At 49.5% G+C, this 18620-nt stretch overlaps 1 protein-coding gene across 3 annotated transcripts in view; it reads left to right on the top strand.

The window, feature by feature from the left end:
- NEUROD4 (neuronal differentiation 4) overlaps nt 1-18620 on the top strand; it is a 30498-nt gene that overhangs the window by 1136 nt on the left and 10742 nt on the right. Inside the window, exon 1 of one of the 3 annotated variants that reach the window (XM_084610268.1) lies at nt 245-373. The exons of 1 other annotated variant lie outside the window; for it this stretch is intronic. In XM_084610268.1, coding sequence (XP_084466394.1) covers nt 287-373 — 87 coding nt within the window. In that variant the 5' untranslated portion in view covers nt 245-286. Of the gene's footprint in view, nt 1-244; nt 374-2835; nt 2920-18620 lie in introns of those variants that run through there. One more of the 3 variants, XM_084610270.1, reaches the window with a different exon arrangement.

Consider the following 18620-nt stretch of genomic DNA (forward strand, 5'->3'; position numbering starts at 1 on the left):
GCTAGTCACCAACAGCTGCGGAGCCCTCGGGACACAGGGGCAAGTTAGCATTAGAATCTGGTCAGCGGCGGGCAGGGTGAATTGCGGGAGGGTTGCGGTGCTTAGCCAGCCGAGGCTGGAGCGATGGACCTCTGGAGCCACAGGAGCAGGGAGTAGCTGTTCCCAGCTGTGCACTGCATGGGGCTCCTGCTTCTACCAACAATCCCATAAATGCTTGCCAGGAGGTGAAAGTTGGTGGCTTGGAAATTCTTCCACTCCTACTTCAGACTGGCCGAGCCACCGGCAGATGGAAGTTCCCACTGTGGTTTGTAAAGCAGTGTCGCATGGCAAACCCGCTGCAGGAAGCAAAGCCCGAAACAGATGCATGAATAAGGTATTTCCCCAACATCTCAGCTCTGCCTTTTGTTGGGGCTGCACTGCAGGAAATATTTTCCTGCCATTCGCATATTGGGGTGTTCCACCATTATCCTGCCATTGGCATATTTTGCTAAGGGAGCTTGGGAGGGGACAGAACCTGTTACAGTCCCCAGATCAGGAGATAGAAAGAAAGAAAGAGAATCATTCTTTCTTTCTTTCTTTCTTTCTTTCTTTCTTTCGTCTCATGTTCCAAGCGTTATAGAATTTTAAAAGCTCCAAGTTGTTAACATCACTTCAAAAGTGAATTCCCACCAACCACGCCCAGTGTAACCTGCCAAGAGTGCCCAGTGTGTTAGGGCACCACATTACCTGTCCTAGCTAAACACGCTTCTGTGTACTCCAACACAACCCCGCCTCCGTCAGCGCCCCAAGTCCCTCCCACTGCTGAGAAGTTTGCTAAGTAATAGATAACTACCCCAGTGAGCACGCGGGGGGTAACCAGCGCTGCGGCAGCAGGAATGAACTAGGCAGGAGCTAGCACAGATGCTAGCAAGGGACGCTCTGGGTTAATAGCAAAACGGGATATTTGTGGGGCCTGAAAGTGCGCAGGAATCGGGTGAGGAATCTCTGGACCATCACTGGCAAAGACATCGTGCAGCTGAGCTCTGTCCACTGGCTGATAGGAGCATCTGGGGGAATGTATTTCCCTGACCACAACCATCAGCAAAGAATTGCAGAGGCTGCCTTCGGGTCAGCCCACTGCCCAGCTATCCGGCTGTCACTTGGCTGGTTTGAATTTCTGGTACCCATGCACTTTTCATCCAAAAGCACTTAATTAATGAGCTGGTAGCCACTGAGATGCACCCACCTCTGGGGCGGAGTACAGTGTTTCCTTAACAGATCACAGCAACACTATACAAGGGCTTAGGGAGGAGGTAAAGCAGAATGCCGTGTGCAGTTGGAGCTGCCGGAGGGATTTAGGTGAGGAGAATGTAATTACCTAGCTTGGGATTTAATCAGGACACTAGTGTTAACCCCCCTGCTCTTGCAAAACACACCACGGGGGCACTGCCTCTCCTCCTGCAGTACAGCGTCCCCGAGCCCTATGGCGAGAGGAAAGGCCCACCTATTGGATTCTCAGCAGAGCCTGAAATCCTGCCAGTTCTCCTGCCCAGGGTGGGGGCTCTAACTCCAGACTCAAGCCACATCATCCGCCTTGATCTAGTGACATTTCAGTACAAGGCATGGGCCAAACTACTTCAGCTCTCAATGGGATCTCAGCACTCGGGTGATGGGGACAACAGAACAGAACCAAACCTTAGGTCCTGTGGGCACTGCATGGTCCCTGCTCCCTGTGACAAATTCCCACCCCCCCCAACCACATGGAGTTGGCCTGAGTAAAGTGTGAGTACCTGGGTAATTATCTGTGCTTTAGGGGGAGGGAAGGGAGAGACTGTGTGTCTGAGGGGCGGGTGTTTAACACAAATCCTACCACCACAAGGGAAGAGAGAATATTTCTGGGCAGGGATCTCCCTGAAGAGAGAGAAGCCAGGGCTGGCTCATGCTCTGATTCATCCCAGATTTTTAAGGGCAAGGGGGGCACTGCTGCAGGGAAGTTGATCTGAGCCAGTCTCAGGTGCCTGCGTAGGGAAATGTCTGACTCTCAGAGGCAGTGGAAGTTACTGAAGCCCCTGCTCCTGTTCCCACTGCACCATGCTGGTACGTGGTGCTGCCCCAGAATATCCCCTGCGATGTGACGCACCCTAGAGAACTGCTGCCCCCAGTGACATGTAGAGGGCTGCAACGTGAGAGAGATTAGAAAGGTTTGAAATTTGGGCATGTTCATGGGGAGAGGGATCGTTTTCCCACCAAAGCAGCAGTCACAGCTTGCCCTAGCACTTCAATAGCGTTTCCTATAACAGCCCTCTCCTAGGGCCTTGGTTCTTTGGGCCTGTCTCCACTGCCGCTGGACGTGAGCCTCCCAGCCTCAGTAGACAGACATGCTAGCTCCGCCTGCACTAGCATCCCGAAAATAGCAGTGTGGATGTTGTAGCAGCCTGGGCGAGTCGCCTGAGTTCAAGCCCCTCCAACCCCCTGGGCCCAATCTTGGGCTGCTAGCCCACGCTGCCACGCCTGGGGAGCTATTTTTAGCACTACTGCATGTCTGTCTACTCAAGCTGGGAGGCACACTCCCACCTGCAGTGTAAACATCCCTTCAGGATGAGTTCTCTCTGCTTGAGCTAAAGGAGCAGCTTCTCTAGCTGGCTGCCATGGTAGGCTTTTAATCTCACAGACTGACTAGTCTTTAGAGGGGGGACAAAGACCTGGACTCAGCCAGGGCAGGTCATACACATCATTTGCATCATGAAGTAGTAACACAGAACCTTAAGAGTCTGTGCCCAATGACATTCTACTTTTCCTTGTCATAAGTTTTGGGTCTCTTGGTTTATCAACTCAGGTATCAACCCAGCCTTCACCCTCAGAGTCTCTGAATATGCTGACCCCTGGGATCGCTGGAACTGACTGCAGCTTGGGTGTTCCCTAGATCCCATCCTTTCTCAAGTAATTCACAGATTTTTTCTGGTTTCACTGTTATTTGTATGCTGGTGGCACATCAAAATCAGGGCCCCGTTGTGCTGGGCACACCCACTTCCTGCTCCTGAGATCAGGGACTCTGTCATACCAGGAGCTGCACAGAACTCCCTCTGCCCTTTACTGGGTACAAAGATGTGGCTGTCTCCCATCCCTTTAACCAACCACACCCATGGTGGCTCTGAGTGCTGCTAGATCATGGGCTAATCTGGATCCAGAGCCCGGATCAGAGGCTTGGGGTCACTTGCAGGGGTTGGACAGGGATAATGCTCAGCCCAATTTTACACAGCGTTACAATGATTTAAAAGCCACAGAGTAGCCAGGTTTGCTGTGTGTGAGGGAGAGGGAGCCAGGAAGCCAGGCAGAGTGAGGTGGAGGAGCTGACAAGGAAGCTCAGCTGCTCTCGGCCCTGCTCTCCCCGCAGCAAGCAGCAGTACCTTAGTGGGAGGGGTTATGCAGAAGTCAGGGTCTGCCTGCCTTCTCCTAGGTGTAAGAGCAGGAGTGATGCCAGCGAAGGCACGTGGAACAGTGCGAGGGCCAACCAGCCTTGTCCAAACTGCTGGCACATGGGTAGCGATCGCCAGCAGCCTGACATCCAGCCTGGACCGACTCCCACACAGCGCTTGGCATGCGGGCAGTAAGAGCTGCTGCCAGGGCATCCTGCAGGGCTGGCCTGAGGGCTATGCTAAGGATGCTGTAACTCCCATGCTGGGGGAGGGGGCAGTGGGAGTGGAAAGCAGGGTGGGGTTGGGCCCTGGAAAGGATATGGGGGCAGTATGCTGTCTGGGGGGCTGGGGTTCTTCTGCCACTTCCCTGTCTCAGGGAATGAGGGGCAAGTTGAACGCAATTCATTCGAGAGCGGCCATCAGATTTGCATGGTGGGGACAGGAGCTCAGAGCACACACAGGACTAGCCTGCCCGGGCACTGCTTCCAGGGGGCTCTGAGATTTCCCCTCAGGCAAGAATAAATCTCTCTCCCGCTGCTCTATCTAGTGACTCCCCTGCTCAGAGGCGACAATGTCCAGGCCTCATTCAGGAGCTAGCCTGTGACTGTGGAATGGTGCCAAGCGAAGCCTGGGCCAGGCTCCACACTGCAACACTCCCAGGGTGGGCACAATTCATGCCAGCCTGTGCCAGCATAGTCACGCACCCCAGGACATCACCCTGCTGGTCTGCTAGCGTTTCACACCCCTGTGCCCTGGTGCGACTGTGGGAGGGGCAGTGGTGAACTGGGCCTAGTGGGTGCCATTTGTCCCCATGCAACACAAGATCTATGAGCCATTTAAGAGTCTCCTATAGACTCTGGGCCAGATCCTCTGAGAGGGCCCGATCCTGCTTCCACTGAAGTCAATGCAGTGACTTGAATGGTGCTGGATCTGGCTGCTGGGGTCAGTGAGTGTAGCTCCATTGACATCAAGAGAGTGACTGATTTACACAAGCCAGGTTCTAGGCCTTCGCTCCACCCCACCTGCACTTTCTTTTCAGGTCCTTTTCCAACCCTTTTGCCTCAGTTTCCCAAGGACCATTACTAAATACAGTCACAGCCAAGCCATTGACATAGTATGTGCCAGTTGTGATATCAGGTGGGGAGCTGGGTCTGAGCAGTAACCGCTCACTGAAACCTTTATTATTGCTATGTGTGTGTAAATCTGTGTGTGTACGTGTGTGTCGGTTTGTGTGTCTGAATATGTGTGTGTGTACATGCATGTCTGTGTATGTGTGCACACATACATAGGTGTGTGTGTGTATGTGTTCATGTATACATGCTGTCATAAACATAAAGGGAAGGGTAACCACCTTTCTGTACACCGTGCTATAAAATCCCTCCTGGCCCGAGGCAACATCCTGTTACCTGTAAAGGGTTAAGAAGCTCAGCTAACCTGGCTGGCACCTGACCCAAAGGACCAATAAGGGAACAAGATACTTTCAAATCTGGGGGCAGAGGGGAAGGCTTTTGTTTGTGCTCTTTGTTTAAGTGTTTTTTCTCTCTTGGGACTGAGAGAGGCCAGACAGAAATCCATCTTCTCCAACCCACCCTAATCCAAGTCTCCAATATTGCAACCAGTATAGGTAAGCCAGGCAAGGCGGATTAGTTTATCTTTTGTTTTATGTGAATTTTCCCTGTGTTAAGAGGGAGGTTTATTCCTGTTTTCTGTAACTTGAAGGTTTTGCCCAGAGGGGGATCCTCTATGTTTTGAATCTGAATACCCTGTAAAGTATTTTCCATCCTGATTTTACAGAGGTGATTCTTTTACCTTTTCTTTAATTAAAATTCTTCTTTTAAGAACCAGATTGCTTTTTCCTTGTTCTTAAGATCCAAGGGTTTGGGTCTGTGTTCACCTCTACAAATTGGTGAGGATTCTTATCAAGCCTTCCCCAGGAAAGGGGGTGTAGGGCTTGGGGGGATATTTTGGGGGAAGATGTCTCCAAGTGGTCTCTTTCCCTGTTCTTTGTTTAAAATGCTTGGTGGTGGCAGTATGCTGTTCAAGGACAAGGCAAATTTGTACTTTGGGGAAGTTTTTAACCTAAGCTGGTAAGAATAAGCTTAGGGGGTCTTTCATGCAGGTCCCCACATCTGTACCCTAGAGTTCAGAGTGGGGAAGGAACCCTGACATAGTGACAGAGTGGTGGGATCATTTTGAACCAAAAGCACAGACCTGAAGAGGTTTTTTTTAAGCTGAGAGCAGCTAGAGGGTTTTCTGTCTATTTGCCTGGAGACAGAGGTGTTAGTTTTTTTACAAAGGGTTTTTTCTTTTTGAGCTGGAGTTTTCTCTACCTAAAGGCAGGGTAGTTAACCTCCTGCAGGGAAATTCACAAGTTTTTTTTTTCTTTCCTAACTCTTGGGTATAGCTAGAGTTAAGCACAAGAAAGCAGGAAAATGACTACCAGTGAAGCAGCTAATAAACTAGAGCTGGCCAGATTCGAAGCTGAAGAGAAACAAAAAGAGCATGATAGACAGATGGCCTTAAGGTGCTTGGAGATGGAGGTAGAAAAAGCCAGGGTGGAGGCAGAGGAAGCTTCCCACAAGAGAGCTATGGAGGAGAAAGAAAAAGAGAGGAAGCATGCACTGGAGATGGAGAAGGCAAAAGCTCAGCAGAATAGAAATCCTTCTCCAGGTACCGCTTCCCATCCCAGAAAGTTCCCCACCTACAAGGCAGGCGATGATACCGAGGCCTTCTTAGAAAACTTCGAAAGGGCCTGCCTTGGGTACAGCATCTCTACAGACCAATACATGGTAGAGCTGAGGCCGCAGCTCAGTGGACCCTTAGCGGAGGTGGTGGCTGAAATGCCTAAGGAACACATGAACAGTTAAAAATCCAGGCGAGAGTCAGAATGGGGCTAACACCCAAGCATTCCCATCGGCAGTTCAGAGCCCTCAGGTGGAAACCAGATGTGTTATTTACCCGACATGCGTACCACATTGTGAAACATTGGGATGCCTGGATATAAGGAGCAAGTGTTAGATCTCCAGAAGAGTTGCCCTTCCTAATGCAAACAGAGCAGTTCTTAGAGGGTGTTTCTGAGGAAATAGAAAGATACATCCTAGATGGGAAGCCCAAAACTGTAATCGAGGCAGGGGAGATTGGAGCCAAATGGGTGGAGGTGGCAGAAAAGAAAAAAACTAGTCGCAGTTGGGGCAAATATCAGAAGGGGCAACCAGAAACAAAAGCCTATCACCGGGGGCAACCCAAGGCCCCACCTACATCCCAAGGAAAATCCAGACACTTTATCGTCCCACCACACCATTCTCCAGCAACCCACCTCACCCCAGTGACCCAACAGATTACAGCTCATTGCACTGGGGTCACACCAAAGGTCCTCAGGCCCAGATGCCTCCCAGATACCCTTAGAGCGAAGGGAAACTGTGAGTGTGGGAGGGAAGAAGGTTACAGCGTGGAGGGACACGGGAGCACAGGTGTCAGCTATCCATCAATCCTTAGTGGACCCCCACTTAATCAACCCAGAGGCCCAAGTAACGATTCAACCCTTCAAGTTCAACTCTTTCGATTCGCCTACAGCCAAGTTGCCTGTCCAGTGCAAGGGCTGGTCAGGAATGTCGACTTTTGCAGTCTATGATGATCATCCCATTCCCATGCTGCTGGGGGAAGACTTGGCCAACCAGGTAAAGCTGGCCAAGAGGGTGGGAATGGTCACCCGCAGCCAGACTAAGCAAGCTTCCACACCTATCCCTGTTCCTGAGCCTTCCACCAGGCCCCCATCTGTGTTACCAGAGACCCAGAAGGAGGTGGTGGAACCGGATCCCCTGCCAACGACTGCAACGGCCGTAGTGGATCCAGTCCCAGAGACCCAGCCAAAGCCAATCCCCGAACCGAAACTGGAGAAGCAACCAGCACCAGAACCATTGCCAGCACTGAGTCCAGCGCTTGAAACCCCGTCTACAGCTCCAACACCAGAGGGCACCACCGAGCCTGCACTGGCAGCAGCAGCAGATGACGCTACACAAGAGGCTCAGCCAGAGCCTGAAATACCCTATAGTGCACCAGCGGAGAGCGGTTCAGCATCAACGGAAACAGCCCCATCCCTTACATCACTTCCAGAGGGACCAAGCCCAGGTCCACAATCCAGTGAGGAACTGATGTCTCCAGCATCAAGGGAACAGTTCCAGGCTGAACAGGAAGCAGTTGAAAGCCTCCAGAGAGCTTGGATGGAGGCAGGGAGCAACCCACCGCCTCTCAGCTCTTCTAATCGATCCCAGTTTGTTGTAGAAAGAGGACTTTTATACAAGGAAACTCTTTCTGGTGGGCACCAGGAAGACTGGCATCCTCAGAGACAGTTGGTAGTTCCAACTAAGTACCGGGTCAAGCTCTTGAGCTTAGCCCATGATCATCCTAGTGGCCATGCTGGGGTGAACAGAATCAAATATCATTTGGGGAGGTCATTCCACTGGGAGGGAACGGGCAAGGATGTTTCTGCCTATGTCCGATCTTGTGACGTATGCCAAAGAGTGGGAAAACCCCACGACCAGGTCAAAGCCCCTTTCCAGCCACTCCCCATCATTGAGGTTCCATTTCAGCGAGTAGCTGTGGATATTCTGGGTCCTTTTCTGAAAAAGACACCCAGACAAAAGCAGTACATACTGACTTTCATGGATTTTGCCACCCCATGGCCAGAAGCAGTAGCTCTAAGCAACACGAGGGCTAAAAGTGTGTGCCAGGCACTAACGGACATTTTTGCCAGGGTAGGTTGGCCCTCCAACATCCTTACAGATGCAGGAACTAATTTCTTGGCAGGAACTATGGAAAGCCTTTGGGAAGCTCATGGGGTGAATCACTTGGTTGCCACCCCTTACCATCATCAAGCAAATGGCCTGGTGGAGAAATTTAATGGGACTTTGGGGGCCATGATACGTAAATTTGTAAATGAGCACTCCAATGATTGGGACCTAGTGTTGCAGCAGTTGCTCTTTGCCTATAGAGCTGTACCACATCCCCGTTTAGGGTTTTCACCATTTGAACTTGTATATGGCCGCATGGTTAAGGGGCCATTACAGTTGGTGAAGCAGCAATGGGAGGGGCTTACACCTTCTCCGGGAACTATTATTATTGACTTTGTAACCAACCTACAAAACACCCTCCGAACCTCTTTAGCCCTTGCTAAAGAAAACCTAAAAGATGCTCAAAAAGAGCAAAAAGCCTGGTATGATAAACATGCCAGAGAGTGTTCATTCAAAGTAGGGAACCAAGTCATGGTCTTAAAGGTGCTCCAGGCCCATAAAATGGAAGCATCATGGGAAGGGCCCGTCACGGTCCAAGAGCACCTGGGAGCTGTTAATTATCTCATAGCATTCCCCACCTCCAACCGAAAGCCTAAGGTGTACCATATTAATTCTCTAAAGCCCTTTTATTCCAGAGAATTAAAAATTTGTCAGTTTACAGCCCAGGGAGGAGATGACTCTGAGTGGCCTGAAGGTGTCTACTACGAAGGGAAAAGTGCTGGTGGTGTGGAAGAGGTGAACCTCTCCATGACCCTTGGGCGTATGCAGCAACAGCAAATCAAGGAGCTGTGCACTAGCTACGCGCCAACGTTCTCAGCCACCCCAGGACTGACTGAACGGGCATACCACTCCATTGCCACAGGTAATGCTCACCCAATTAGGGTCCAATCTTACCTGGTGTCTCCTCAAGCTAAAACTGCTATAGACCGGGAGATCCAGGATATGTTACAGATGGGTGTAATCCGCCCCTCTGGCAGTGCATGGGCATCTCCAGTGGTTCTAGTTCCCAAACCAGATGGGGAGATACGTTTTTGCGTGGACTACCATAAGCTAAATGCTGTAACTCGCCCAGACAACTATCCAATGCCATGCACAGATGAACTATTAGAGAAACCGGGACGGGCCCAGTTCATCTCTACCTTGGACTTAACCAAGGGGTACTGGCAGGTACCGCTAGATGAATCTACCAAGGAAAGGTCAGCCTTCACCACCCATGTCGAGCTGTATGAATTTAATATGCTCCCTTTCAGGCTGCGGAATGCACCCGCCACCTTCCAAAGACTTGTAGATGGTCTCCTAGCAGGATTAGGAGAATATGCAGTCGCCTACCTTGACAATGTGGCCATATTTTTGGATGCCTGGGCAGAACACCTGGAACATTTGCAAAAAGTCTTCGAGCTGTGATACAGCATGGCCAGAAGGCAGCAGGAGAGTGATATAGGAGAGATATGTAAGTCCCAGGATGAGGAGAAGCCTTATTCCCTGTAGAGGGAAGAAAGGTTTCTATAGATTAATTAAAAGCAGCTGAAGCCAATTAGAGCACCTGAAGCTAGTCACCTGATAAAAACCCCCTGCTTCAATCAGCCAGGGGAAGGAGTTGGAGCAGAGTGCAGTTTGGAGGAGTTGAAGTAGAGGAGAGTTTGGAGAACTGCCGTGGCTGGCTAGAAGACCAAGACCCTAGGTAAAGAGACACCTGGCTTGTGCAGAGAGAGAGGGCAGGAAGCCCCACAAGCTGAAGAGCAGGAGGGGGAAGTAGCCCAGGGGAAGGACGCACTAGTTCAAGTGGTTTACCACTATCCCAAGGGCCCCTGGGCTGGGACCCGGAGTAGAGGGCGGGCCCAGGTCCCTCCCTCTCCACTACCCTTCTCTGGGTTACTAGTGGGACAGTAAATACCCTAGATCAGGGGCAGGAAACTGTGCCCTGAACCCACCCACAAGAAGAGGAAGCGCGGGACCCATCCTAATTGTACCAGCAATTTGCCACAGAGCGCATAAGGGAGGCAGGACTAACTGTTAAGGCTAAGAAGTATCAAATAGGCCGAAACAGAATGATTTACCTTGGATACCAGGTGGGTCAAGGAACTATCAACCCCCTACAGGCCAAAGTGGATGCTATCTAAAAGTGGCCTGTCCCAAAGTCAAAGAAACTCGTCCAATCCTTCTTAGGCTTGGCTGGATATTACAGGCGATCTCTACCGCAATACAGCCAAATTGCCGCCCCACTGACAGACCTAACCAAAAAGAAACAGCCAAATGCCATTCAGTGGACTGAAGAGTGTCAGAAGGTCTTTAACCAGCTTAAAGCGACACTCATGTCTGACCCTGTGCTAAGGGCTCCAGACTTTGACAAACCATTCCTAGTAACCACAGATGCGTCCGAGCGTGGTGTGGGAGCAGATTTAATGCAGGAAGGACCGAATCAAGAGTTCCATCCTGTTGTGTTTCTCAGCAAGAAGCTGTCTGAGAGGGAAAGCAACTGGTCAATCAGTGAAACTGGTCAATCAGTGAAAAGGAATGTTACGCCACTGGAAAATGTTACACTCTGGAAAAGCTATGCCCATACGTTTGGGGACGGCGTTTCCACCTGCAAACCAACCATGCTGCGCTTCGGTGGCTTCATACCGCCACGGGAAATAACAAAAAACGTATTCGGTGGAGTTTAGCTCTCCAAGATTTTGATTTTGACATCCAACACATCTCAGGAGCTTCTAACAAAGTGGCTGATGCACTCTCCCGTGAAAGTTTCCCAGAATCAACTGGTCCAAATCGTCTTTAAGATGTGGAAAATATTGTTAGTCTTTATACAGTTAGTAGTATATTTAGAGATGCATGTGTCTTATTAACTCTGTTTTCTCCTAGAGCTCCAGGAAGAAATCACAGCCAGTGTTTCACCCTATCTGTGATTTGGGGGGCGTGTCATAAATATAAAGGGAAGGGTAACCACCTTTCTGTATACAGTGCTATAAAATCCCTCCTGGCCAGAGGCAACATCCTGTTACCTGTAAAGGGTTAAGAAGCTCAGCTAACCTGGCTGGCACCTGACCCAAAGGACTACTAAGGGAACAAGATACTTTCAAATCTTGCGGGGGGTGGGAGGGAAGGCTTTTGTTTGTGCTTTTTGTTTACGTGGTTGTTCTCTCTTGGGACTGAGAGAGGCCAGACAGAAATCCATCTTCTCCAACTCATCCTAATCCAAGTCTCCAATATTGCAACCAGTATAGGTAAGCCAGGCAAGGTGCATATCTGTGTCTGTGCATAGGTCCATATGTGTATGTGTGGGTGTGCGCATGCATGGGATGGCTGTTGTTGATAAAACCCCAGCTCCTTTCTGGACATGCACATCTCATGTTGTTACAGCAGCAGCTCAGACTGTAATGGTCAGAGCATGGGAAGTGCAAACCCTCCACTCCTATCTGTGCTCTGGCTGCATTTCCAGCAGCTGGTGTCGGATTTGTCAGAGGTGCTGAGCACAGCCAGCCGTGGAGCTGCAGGGGAATGGGCTCCAAATTGGGCTGTGGCTGCTTGAAGGGTCCTTCTGCAGGGCAGCTTGCCGGATGGTTTATGAGGGGTTGGGATCATAAAACTACAAAAAGGCTGAGGAGGGACCTGAAGCTAAGTTTATCTTCTTGTCTGACACTGATTCTGATCTCCCTCACCTGGGTGTGACTGCATTGCGGCCAGGGGAGTCGCACTGGTGTAAAACCTGGTGTGAATGGGGAGGGAGCTGGGCCCTACAAGTCTCTCTGGTTGTGTACCTTTCAAGCTGCAGCTTTGGCCTGACAGCCTGGCCCCAGGTGACCCCCACCGTCCCTGAGATCCTGGTCTTGGTCATGTGGGTCCTGGTGACTCCGCTTTCAATAGTCTTGGGCCTTTGCCAGGGCAGTGTGTGCCACTGTGGTGTGCAGCGCCCTCCCCAGACCCTGTAAGCATGGGTACTGTGATAGGGGACCGTCAAAGAGTCAGCATTGGAACTGGCTGCAGTAAGCCCCAATAGGATTAGGGTACCTTGGTGAATGAGACCTAGTACGTGGGTCCAGGATCTCCAGGGGAGTTCAGTGACTGGCCTGGAACTGAGGGATCCAGTAACCAGGGACTCTCTTTTCTGCTTCTTGGCTCTTGAAAACCTGCCCCGGATCCCCACCACAGAGCAGGCCTGGCTCCAGGGAACCCCCTCTGATGCCCATGTTCCTTCTGCCCCAGTTGTGTGGGGGATGGGTGAGCTCCCTGAGAGCTCCAGGCTTCGGCTCCCCAGCCCCATAACAGCTTAAAGGGAGGGGGCAGCAGGAGCCAACAGGGCAGTTTCTGAGTCTCTGACACAGAACTGGCGAGGTGGGCCCCAGAGGGCAATGAAGGGAGCAAACCCACCTGTGAGGGCAGCACCCATCACTGGAACAGCAACAGGGGCTAGTAGGCCACACTTGGCCCAGAAACCCCAGCACAGAGATCAGGAGTGGGGGAGGAGGGCAGATGAGATGGCCCGTTTCCAAACTGAAATGGGTTTGGTTCTGATCCAGTTGAAGAGATGTAGGAGGGTTGAAGGAATCCACAGGCCAGATCCTGGCACCGTTGTGGCCTCTTTAGCAACAGACCAGTGAGGTGTGAGTGAGCAGAACCCATGCATGCAAATCGAAGCTGCCAGCTGCCTATTCCTCTGGAAAGTGCCCTGTGATATTTAGTGACCATGGATGCCGGGAGCATGGCTTTGTATTGGTCCCAAAAGATGGTGCTTGCAGCAGCACAGTGCCCCCTAGTGCCTCACTGGGGCCCTGTGCATGGATTTGTAGATTCATAGATTCCAAGACCAGAAGGGCCTGACCTGGTGTATAGCACAGGCCAGAGAGACCTGCCTCGAGTAACTCCTAGAGCAGAGCTTTTAGAAAAACTTCCAATCTGGACTGAAAAATTGTCAGTGATGGAAGATCCACCTCAACCCTGGGTAAGTTTTTCCAGTGGTTAATTACACTCAATGTTAAATATTTATGCCTTATTTTCAGTCTGAATTTGTCTAGCATCAACTTCCAGCCATTGAATCATGTTAGACCTTTCTCTGCTAGACTGAAGAGCCCGTTATTAAATATTTGTTCCCCATGTAGGTACTTTTAGTCTCTGACCAAGTCACCCCTTGACCTTCTCTTTCTTAAGCTAAATAGACTGAGCTCCTGGAGTATGTCACTATAAGGCAGGTTTTCTAATCTTTAATCATTCTCATGGTTCTTCGTTGAATCCTCTTCAGTTTATCAACATCCTTTGTGAATTGTGGGCACAGCATGTGAGTACCAGGGCCAAATACAGATGCGCTCTGCTCATACATAAGATTCCCCTGTTTATGCATCCCAGGATCACATTAGCTCTTTCGGCCACAGTGTACATTGAGAGCTCATGTTCAGCTGATTATCCACCACAACCCCTAAATCTTTTTTCAGAGTCTCTGCTTCCCAGGATAGAGCCCCCGCCCCCATCCTGTAAGCAGGGCCTACATTCTTTGTTCCTAGCTGTGTACATTGAGTTAGCTGTATTCAAATATATATTGTTTGCTTGCGCCCAGTTTATCAAACAATCTAGATTGCTCTGAATCAGTGACCTGTCCTCTTCATTGTTAACCACTCCTCCAATTTTTGTGCCATTTGCAAACTTTATCATTGATGATTTTATGTTTTCTTCCAAGTCATTGATAAAGATGTTAAACAGCGTAGAGCCAAGAGCCAATCCCTGCGGGACCCCATTGGAAACAGACCTATGTGATGACGATTTCCCATGTAGTTACATTTTGAGACCTATCAGTTAGCCAGCTTTTAATCCATTTAATGTGTGCCATGTACATTCTATATTGTTCTAGTTCTTTAATCAAAATGTCTGCAGCACCAAGTCAAACGCCTTACAGAAGCCTAAGTATATTTTACGTCAACACGGTTACCTTTATCAACCAAACTTGTAATCTCATCAAAAAAAGCTATCAAGTTAGTTTTCCAGGATCTATTTTCCATAAACCCATTTTGACTGACATTAATGACATCACCCTCCTTTAGTTCATTATTAATCAAGTCCCATATCACCCACTCCGTTATCCTGCCCAGGATCGATGTTGGGCTGACAGGCCTATAATTCCCTGTGCCATCCCATTTACCCTTTTTTAAAACTGGCACAACATTAGTTTTCTTCCAGTCTTCTGGAACTTCCACAGTGCTCGGAGGCTCCCGTCCCTGGCTTGCCACTGCTCCCCCTGTGACCTTTCTCACATCACTTAGACTCTCTGGCCCTTTGTTCCCCATCGGCTCTGTCTCACAGGTGGTTCAAGGATCAATAGAATATAGAATATCAGGGTTGGAAGGGACCTCAGGAAGTCATCTAGTCCAACCCCCTGCTCAAAGCAGGACCAATCCCCAATTAAATCATCCCAGCCAGGGCTTTATCAAGCCTGACCTTAAAAACTTCTAAGGAAGGAGAAGAAGGTAACGCATTCCAGTGTTTAACCACCCTCCTAGTGAAAAAGTTTTTCCTAATATCCAACCTAAACCTCCCCCTCTGCAACTTGAGACCATTACTCCTTGTCCTGTCCTCTTCTACCACTGAGAATAGTCTAGAACCATCCTCTCTGGAACCACCTCTCAGGTAGTTGAAAGCAGCTATCAAATCCCCCCTCAGTCTTCTCTTCTGCAGACTAAACAATCCCAGTCCCTCAGCCTCTCCTCATAAGTCATGTGTTCCAGACCCCTAATCATTTTTGTTGCCCTTCGCTGGACTCTCTCCAATTTATCCACATCCTTCTTGTAGTGTGAGGCCCAAAACTGGACACAGTACTCCAGATGAGGCCTCACCAGTGTTGAATAGAGGGGAATGATCACGTCCCTCGATCTGCTGGCAATGCCCCTACTTATACATCCCAAAACGCCATTGGCCTTCTTGGCAACAAGGGCACACTGCTGACTCATATCCAGCTTCTCGTCCACTGTCACCCCTAGGTCCTTTTCTGCAGAACTGCTGCCTAGCCATTCGGTCCCTAGTCTGTAGCGGTGCATTGGATTCTTCCGTCCTAAGTGCAGGACCCTGCACTTATCCTTATTGAACCTCATCAGATTTGTTTTGGCCCAATCCTCCAATTTGTCTAGGTCCCTCTGTATCCTATCCCTGCCCTCCAGCGTATCTACCACTCCTCCCAGTTTAGTATCATCCGCAAATTTGCTGAGAGTGCAATCCACACCATCCTCCAGATCATTTATGAAGATATTGAACAAAACCGGCCCCAGGACCGACCGCTGGGGCACTCCACTTGACACCGGCTGCCAACTAGACATGGAGCCATTGATCACTACCCATTGAGCCCGACAATCTAGCCAATACAGTAAAGACTGTGAAGTGCCTAGACCCCAGGGCGGTGGGGGACAGAGGACCAGCACCCTTGCTATGGAAGTATTGTGTACACCTCTGCCCCTGCATAAACTTGTGCACGGTGGGGATTGGGAGAGAGGTGAGAGTAGGACCCAGGATTGGGACCTGGAGGGGTTAGAATGGGCCCAGGAGCAGGTGGGAACCTTGGGGTGTCTCCTTTCCAACCTGGAGCTGCCTATGCTGCCCTCCCCTCCTCAGTACCTCCTTCCCTGCCCCTCAGACCACCTGCCAGGCAGTACAGGGTGGGAGATATATAGTACCTAGGCCTGAATCCCCCAGGAAGACTAGCTTGGAAATCAGTGTAATCACCAAAACAGGCTTCTTCTGACCAGACCTGGGGAATGCCTTTAACTCTCCAGTTTAAAGAGAAATGTACTAATTTTTCCAGTGAAAACACATTCAGGGCCATTAGGGGAAGAGCCCAAGGGAGCATCTCATCCAGATCTGGAATTCCTTCTGGGGTAATGCTCAGATTTTATGTCCCAAAAAGCTCAGTCAAGCTTGTATTGACAAATGCTGGCTTTCCTTCTCCTTTAGTAGGGGGCTTACAGGTAGAAGAAGGATGGGCCTATGATGAACGCACAGGGCTGGGGCTTAAGAGACTTGGATTCAAATCCAACTCTGCCAGTGACTCCCTGAAAGCCCCTGGCCAAGTCATTGCAATGCTCTGGACCTCAGTTTCCATCTGCAAAATGGGTATAATGACTCAACTTTTTCTCCCAACCTGTGTTTGTGCAGCCTTGAGTCCTTCAGGGCAGGGGCTGTCTCTTGCTCTGAGTCTGTGCACTGCCTTCAAGGCACAACATGGCCCTGGTGTGCGCTTCTGCTGCCTACCACCACAATTGAAACAATGATACTAACGGCTCTGGGAGCCATTGGGGAATGACATGCATGCTCTGGAGACCCCAACAGTTCTGAAATACCCATCACAGTGTCAGTACCTGCCAGGGGTCCACAGTGTTTGTCTGGGAGGCCCAATTTGCCTGGTTCTGGAGAATATGTGTGTGTGTGGGGGGGGGGGGATTGAATATTCTGTTCCCAAAGGCACTGGCCCACCCATCATGTGGTGGGTGTTTAGTGCCAAGTGCCAGCCTAAAGGAAATGCAAAGCAAGAAGCAGAGGCATTGTCAGAGCAGGGATCCATCTAGCCTGGTCTTAGACAGTGCCCAGAGCCCCCTCTCAGACAATGCCAGGTACCAGCTGTTTTGGAGGACGGAACCCCCATAGCGAAGCACGAGCAAGGAACCATGGGTAGAGCCCAGTCTAATGTTTGCTAATGCAGCTAGAGAGAGGGGGGGGTGACTCAATACAATCCTTTGATGGAGAACTGCTCAGTATCTCCAGTGACTCCCACATGGGAGAAACAGGACACCCGCAGCAGGACACCTGCATTCAGTGCTATGAGTGATCTGGTAGGGGATGCTGCTCACTGTGAGGCAGCACAATAAGAAGGAATTTTTAAAGTATATTAGGAACAAAAGGAACCCCGACAATGGCATCAGTACATTGCAAGATGGAAATGGTAAAGTTCTCAATAGCAATACAGAAAAAGCAGTAGTGTTCCATAAATATTTCTGTTCCTTATTTGGGAAAAAACAGATAATGCAGTCTTATCTTATGAGCATGATAATGTTTCCCCCTTCCACTAATATATCAGGAGAATGTAAAACTACTAAATTAAACATTTTTAAATCAGCAGGTCCAGCTTATGTGCATCCAAGACTTTTAAAAGAGTTGGCTGAGGATCTCACTGGACTGTTAATGTTGATTTTCAATAAGTCTTGGAACATCCAGAGAACTGGAAGAAAGCTAATGTTGTGCAAGTATATTTTAAAAGGGTAAACCGGATGACCTGGGTAATTATAGGCCTATTAATCTGATATTGAGCTGAGACAAGAAAAGAGAGCAGCTGATACAGGACTCAGTTAATAAAGAATTAAAGGAGGGTAATATAATTAATGCCAATCAACATGGGTTTATAGAAAATAGATTCTGTTCAAACTAACTTGGTAGCTTTTTTTCTTTTCTTTTTGAGATTACAAGTTTGGGTGATAAAGGAAATAGTGTTGATGTAATAGACTGGGACTTCTGTAAGGTTTTGTCTTCATACTGCATAATATTTTGATTAAGCAGTGACTGAAAATGGGCAATCAGCTGAATATGAGCTCCCAGTGCAATGCTGTGGCCAAAAGGGCTAATGCGATTCTTGGATGCATGAACAGGGGAATCTCAAGTAGGAGCAAAGAGGTCATTTTACCTCTGTATTTAGCACTGATGTGACCACTGCTGGAATACGGTGTCCAGTTCTGATGTACGCCATTCAGAAAGGATGTTGATATATTGGAGAGGGGTCAGAGAAGAGCCATGAGAATGAACAAAGGATCAGAAAACCTGCCCTAGAGTGAGAGACACAAGGATTTCAATCTATTTATCTTAAGAAAGAAGGTTGTAGACTTGATCACAGTCTACAAGTACCTGTAAGACCCCTACACGGGGAACAAATATTTAATAATTGGTTCTTAGGTCTAGCAATGAAAGGTCTAACGTGAGCCAATGGCTGGAAGTTGAAGCTAGACAAATCCAGACTGGAAAGAAGGTGTGAATTTTTACCCGGGCACATAATTAATCGTTGGAACAATTTGCCGAGGGTTGTGGTGGACGCTTCATCAATGACACTTTTAACATCAAGATTGGATGTGTATCTAAAAGCTCTGCTCTAGAAGTTACTGGGGGCAGGTCTCTCAGGCCTGTGCTATACACCAGGTCAGGCCCTTCTCACCTTGGAATCTATGAATCTACAAATCCATGCCCAGTACCCCCAGTCGCTGGCCTGTGCAATAGAGGAGGACAGACTAGACAATCACAATGGTCCCTTCTGGCCTTGGAATCTATGAAGAACCCAGGTGTCCCAAGTCCCAGGCTAATACCATGACCAGTGGATCCCCCTTCTTTATGCCTGAGCCTCACTGTGGCTTCCTGAGTTGTGATGTTCCTGTTGCAGGCCTTGTCCATTCGTTTCTCTCCCCTCTGCAGCACCGTCAGAAGAGTT

Source organism: Lepidochelys olivacea (genome assembly GCF_965140295.1).
Source record: "Lepidochelys olivacea isolate rLepOli2 genome assembly, chromosome: 20".
Lineage (NCBI taxonomy): Eukaryota > Metazoa > Chordata > Testudines > Cheloniidae > Lepidochelys > Lepidochelys olivacea.